Raw genomic sequence first — 6,061 nt, 5'->3', positions numbered from 1 at the left:
GATCCTCACATTGTCAACTTAATGTGTGCCCTTCCTTATATTGTATTGAGTTTCTTCTTTCTTAATACCTTTCCCATTTTATGACACAGAGAAAATGCATTAGAGAGAGAGAGAGAGAATATAATGTATGGTTTTCCTTACTTTGTATTGAATTTCTTCATTCATAATGCCACAACGAAAATACATTAGAGAGAGAACATAATGTATGGTCTTCCTTACATTGTATTGAATTTCTTCTTTCGTAATGCCATCACATTGAGAGAGAGAGAGAGAGAGAGTTCAATGTGTAATCTTCGTTATATTGTACTTAAATTCTTCTTTGGTAATACCACTATATTAGAGTGAGAAAGTAAGAAAACAAAATGAAATTTCAATCTTAGCTTTCTTAACCTTTTGGAGATCTCCAGCCTCCTCAAGGCTCTAACCGTTATTGCAAGGGAAACAAATGAAAATAAATTAAAATGTAATTATAATATATTTTTTATAATTATCTATGATAATTGTATAATTAGTTTTAAAATATTTAATATGGTTATTAAAATTGGCAAGACCTCGCAACCAAAATCTTTGATTAAAAGAAAACTTCATTCGAAAAAAAAATATGATTATCATACTAGGAGAGAGAGAGAGAGAGAGAGAGAGAGAGAGAGAGAGAGAGAGAGAGAGACGTTATCATTCATAGAAACACCGCATTATATTCATAGAAACACCGCATTATACTGTCAATCTCTTTTCCTCCTTTCCTCATTAAAGAAACAAGCAGTTTTCACACAAAGGCTAGATGGTTTCAAAGAAAATCTGTGGATTGATACTATAATGCAATCACCCTACCCCAATTCATGTACCATATATCTTTTTTTTTTTTTGGTAACAGTACCATATATCTATTCACTGGTGTTGCAACATTGGTCCAACACTGGTAGCTTCTAGTTATGGAAGTTTTGGATATAATTTAAAATTTACTCTTCCATCATAGGCATTGGTGCGGTCATGCTCAAAGAGAGTGATAGTTTCAGCCCAAAAAGGGAGTGTGATGGGTCACATCACCAATGGTGAAAGTATTATTCTTCTCCCACTTGTATAGGAAACCTTTAGCCTTCTTTTATTTATTTTTTAATTTGCCATGAGATGTGGTATCATAGGGCTAAAGTGGGGGGAGGTGACAAGATAGTAAAAAAATTTGTTCATCTCTAATTAATTGGACGTCCAAGGGGCTTGGAGGATCTCGAACATGCATCCCAATACATGAGCACGTATCCTAAGTCCTAGACATTGGTCACCCAATTAACTAGAGAGAATCTTAAAAAAAAAAATGATCTAATAAACTATGAATATTTTTACTTCACTTGTTGATGTTGCTATCAGTCTCACACGTATCAAAATCATTTGAAGTCATCAACGTAGGCTCATTTCCCATAGATTTGGTAGAATACTTTAGCATCTATAATTTATACAAAAAAAATATTTTGACAAATTAGATTTTGCTTATCTAATGTGTGTTCGCTCTTCCTTATATTGTATTGAGTTTCTTCTATTATAATATTTTTCTCATTTAATGACACAAAGAGAACACATTCGAGAGGGAAAGAATTTACTGTTTAATAAAAACACCACACTATATCATCAATTTCTTTGCCTCATTTCCTCATTAAAGAACAAATAGTTTTCATACAAGGGCTAGATGATTTAAAAGGAAATCTTGTGGATATGTGTTCTATGCAATCCCCCCCCAATTCATATATCACGTATCAATTCACTTTCTAATGTTTAGCATCATCACCTCCATTATGTTGTAGCATTGGTCCAAAAATGTTAACCTTTTGTTATAGAAGTTTCAGATATAATTTTAAATTAAAATTTTTAATAAAGTTTTCTTTCACCTATGGAAAATGAATAATTCTTTCATCATAGGCATTGGTATTATCGGATTCTCAAAAAGAGGGGCAATTTTGGCCCCCAAAAGTGAGTTTGTGATTCATATCGCCAATGGTGAGGGGGATTCTTTCTCTCATGCTACCTGAGGAAAACAACTTTGCATATCCCTTATTTTGAGTTAAATGGAGAGATTGTTGAAACCTTCTCACGTTGAGGGGGGCCATATGTTTTCGTTTAGCTTGAAGAATGTGGCTCACGAGTGTTTTTCTTTATTGCAAATAGGAAAGTAGTTCTATGTAAAAGAGTGCAGTCTATGCCGACAGTCCTTGTGTCTATCTCTCTTCTCTCTCAAAGAAAGGGTAGAGATGTATTTTCACAAAGGAGGAGAGAGTTTTTTTTTTTTTTTTAAATAAATTTTAGTAAAATGACCAAAATACCATTAAATGAAGATGAATATAAAATACAAAATGACAACTTTTGAAATTTTAGTTGTCTTCTCTACTCATTTTAAGGCATTGTGCCAGTGCGATATTGCTTGCTTAGTGTATCACCATGTGGCAAATAGTGAAGCGTTATACTTCGCTACATATAGTGATGGAAAAAAAAAAAACCTACAAATTATATGTTTTTATTTGATTTTGATAAGTTCTTTATCAATCCATTCTATCAGTCTTTTTCAATCCATCGGGCTAGACCGAAAACCAGTCGAAATGTAAAATTTTCCGTAGAAAACCGAAACTATAATCAATTAGTAGAGACAATTCACTTGGTATATTTTCAGATTCTATGGTCACTTTTTTAAGAATCCGGGCTCCTATTGACACCCTTGTCCAATAAGCAAGGAATCTGGCTCCAATGAACATACAATGGTCAACACCTATCCCTTTTGTTTTTATAAATGGCTTGAGATATTTTTAATGACGAGAGAATGAGACAAATGTGAAAGACAAATTGTTTGCAACGAGCGATGAAGTGCAATGAGCATCCAATGAATGGAGTGCATGGCCTCACCTGTCATCGTAGACGATTTTGGTGCGACAAGTGTGGCCAATTTCATAGGATAGGATTGGTCCTTGTGGTCTATGGAGAGGAGCCGGATCAATTAAATAACTTCATAAATAAGGGCAGTTGTACTTGACAGTAAAATTTCACAGCTTGTTTATTAAATTATGATAAATTAATTAAATTTGCATTATTTAGATGATGGTGAATCAATAGCTGGGTCCAACACTCAACATGTCCAGGACCTTGTTGGGCTAAACCATCCGTGGTTGTAGGTTTCATTTGGCGGGAGAGTTCTTTCTCATATATATAGATATGCTTTGTTTCCGACTGGACTGAACTGATTAATTGTTTTGGGAGATCAGAGAGAAGAAATTTCGAATTTCTAGTAGCAGAGGTTTTAGGGCATGGAGGAAGAACCTATCGCTTCGGAAACATTGATCCACAGGCGTTCGGTCAGTTTCAAATCTCGTCTTCAAAATTACTGTTTCGCTTCTCTGAATCTTGTTCAGTAATGGCTCTTTTCAATCAGATTTTATGAGCTTACTTCACTTCGCCTGTTTTTTTCGTGTAACAGAAAAGGGCTAGGGTTTCGCTTGCGGCCGCTGTGGGCGGTCTCAATATTGCGGACGGTTCAGCTGGAGATCAGAGCACGGATGAGTTGGAGCGGGGTTCCGGCGACGGAACAGAGGATTTCGAAGTGGCCGGTCCCAAAACCAAGAAAAGGAGGGCTTCGGGGGGAACTTCGGGATCCGTTAAAGCTGATCAGAGCTTGATTGGTAAGTGTTCACTTCTAGAATCTGTGTTGGAACATCGCATTTTCTACTTTGTAACTTGTCCAACTATGTCTGGCCTGGAAAATGAAAATTCTACCATCAGGGTCTACTGTAGAGTATGGTATTACAAGTGGAAAGGATCATGTATGGCCTGGAAGAATCTGCTACTGACTTATTTGTTGCGCACAATCCAATTAGATCTTTACTGTAGAGTTTTATGTTTTAGTTTACGCGGGGCCTCCAAGCAAACACATACGAATCATCCTCCCCTCAGCTTTTTAATGTTACCATAGTCCCATCCGGAGTCTGATTGTTCTGGCTTTGGGACCAGCCTCTTCGTAATTTTTGAATGGTCCGTTGCGGGAACCTCGCTCCCACTCACCTGTGTTGGATACTTGCATTTGCTCCTTTGTAACTTGTCCTACTCTTGTCTGGCTTGAAAAAATGAAAAATCTACCATTAGGATCTACTGCAGTGTATGATCTTATCTCGAAAAGGATCATGTATGGCAGGGAAGAATCTGCAATTGAATTATTTATTATGTGCAAATGAAGTAGATACTTACTGTTGGAGTTTTTAAGTTTTAGTTTAGGGTCTGGCAATGGACGCGATGACAGAATTTTGTCAAATTGGACTGCAAGCAACGGTTACACTCAACTTATAGTTGTAATGAAGCATTATTTGCTTAGCTTTGGTGCTACTATGTAAAATTGCTACTTGTGCTCTGAGGCTCCAGTTTGGGGGACTATGTGTGTTTGCATGTGCATATTTTTGAATTTGGTGCAATGTTTAATTCACATATAGGTGACTCCATTTTTTTAAAATCAAATGGTGCGTGGCCCTAATATACATGTAAAATATATAAATTTGGAAGGCAAAACCCCCATAAGGAGCTGCTATACTGATGATATTACAATATGAGTGTGTTCACCCCTATCCCCCCTTTGTTTATTGGGGGAGGGGGTTGGGGGTGGGAATGGAATAAAAATTGGAAAAAGGCTCCATTCAACATAGTTTTCTTCACTTGTTGCTACTTCTGCCCAGTCCAGGTCTGATTTGTTGTTTTGTTAGGAAAAAATATTATACACAAATATTTGGTCATTCGTACTGTTGGATAGATGGAGTGTCCTCTATATTGGCCAAATTCCAAATTTTGTAGTCCTATCCTATGGGCTATGGTCCACCATGTATTGAACTTTCTTGATTGCATTTTAAAGTCCATTTTTCTTTAAAAAATTGACGGTCTGACCATTTCGCAAACCTCACAACCTGCATGTAGCAAAGAACAGAGGGCTGCATCTTGATACACGAGTGAGGTTGATGCAGACAACACGTTGACAATCTCTGAGTTCAAAATTGGTTTGCTACGTGGCAGATAGAGCTGCCTGTGTAAGAATTATTTTCTTCGTTGGCATTGAAGGAAACCCACTAAAATGTCACAGAGAACTCCAATTAGAAGATTGTCATGGCATAATGCTTTGAACTCTTTTTAAAGTGATGGAGTTGTGAAATAATCCTATCTGCTTACACGTAAAATATTTATCCCTTCCAAATAGAAGTGGCTCTATAAAAAAATAATTAGTAGGTGTTAGAAGTCTATCGAGAGAAAGGAAGAGTCTAGCACAAGTCGCAGACTCTTCCCTTGGGTTTTCCAAGTCCTATTAGGACTATGGGTTTTCCTAATCCTATTAGGATTGTCTTAGTCATATTAGGACTGAATATAATTAGAAGTTAGCAATTAGTATTTTGTTCTTTCCTATCCTTAGTAGGATTTGTAATAGATATTTTTCCTATTCCTAGTAAGACTTGTAATAGTTGTTCTATATAATGAATGAAGGAGGGCAGCTAGGGATATAAACGGAGTGAATTTCGTACGGGTATAGCCATATCCGTATTTGAATTCGTTTGTTAAACACACTCTGTATTTGATCCGATATCCCTCGAAGATGTAAAATCAATTTCCGAATTCAAATTTGAGCATCCAATGGATATTCGGGATTTTGGAATATTCGATTCAAAACATGTATGAAGCCTCTGTTGGCCAGCCGTGCTGTTTTTGCTCTCAATTTTTGCAGCATCAGATGCTGCGATGATGATCAACAAACACCTAGGAATCATGATTTGGACAGAAGAGTATGTTGATCATCATCTCAACATTTGATTTCAGCAGTCAATCTTCAGATCTGTAGCATAGGTGTTTGAGATTTAAAATGTAACCGTAAGCGTACGGATCAGTGTAGCTACTGGTCGAACACAGGGAGAGCAGCCACTTTATTTTTTTATTTATTTTAATAATGCGAAAGTGAACCGATTAATGGTTGTGATCTAATTCTAATTACCGTCCTAAACATATGTATCTAAAATAACGTCCTAACCATTTGTCATCTAAGAATTTAAAGACGCAAGCC

The 6,061-nt window shown here is 36.4% G+C and overlaps 1 protein-coding gene across 1 annotated transcript in view; it reads left to right on the top strand.

Moving 5' to 3' along the window:
• Positions 1-3,108: 3,108 nt before the first annotated feature.
• LOC122091450 (sister-chromatid cohesion protein 3) overlaps positions 3,109-6,061 on the top strand; it is a gene marked incomplete at its 3' end in the record, with an annotated part of 12,560 nt that continues 9,607 nt past the window's right edge. The window contains 2 exon segments of the mRNA XM_042661404.1: positions 3,109-3,332; positions 3,455-3,656. Coding sequence (XP_042517338.1) covers positions 3,285-3,332; positions 3,455-3,656 — 250 coding nt within the window.

Source organism: Macadamia integrifolia, chromosome 10 (assembly GCF_013358625.1).
Source record: "Macadamia integrifolia cultivar HAES 741 chromosome 10, SCU_Mint_v3, whole genome shotgun sequence".
NCBI classification, from domain to species: domain Eukaryota; kingdom Viridiplantae; phylum Streptophyta; class Magnoliopsida; order Proteales; family Proteaceae; genus Macadamia; species Macadamia integrifolia.
This window is presented reverse-complemented; position numbering and strand designations above follow the sequence as displayed.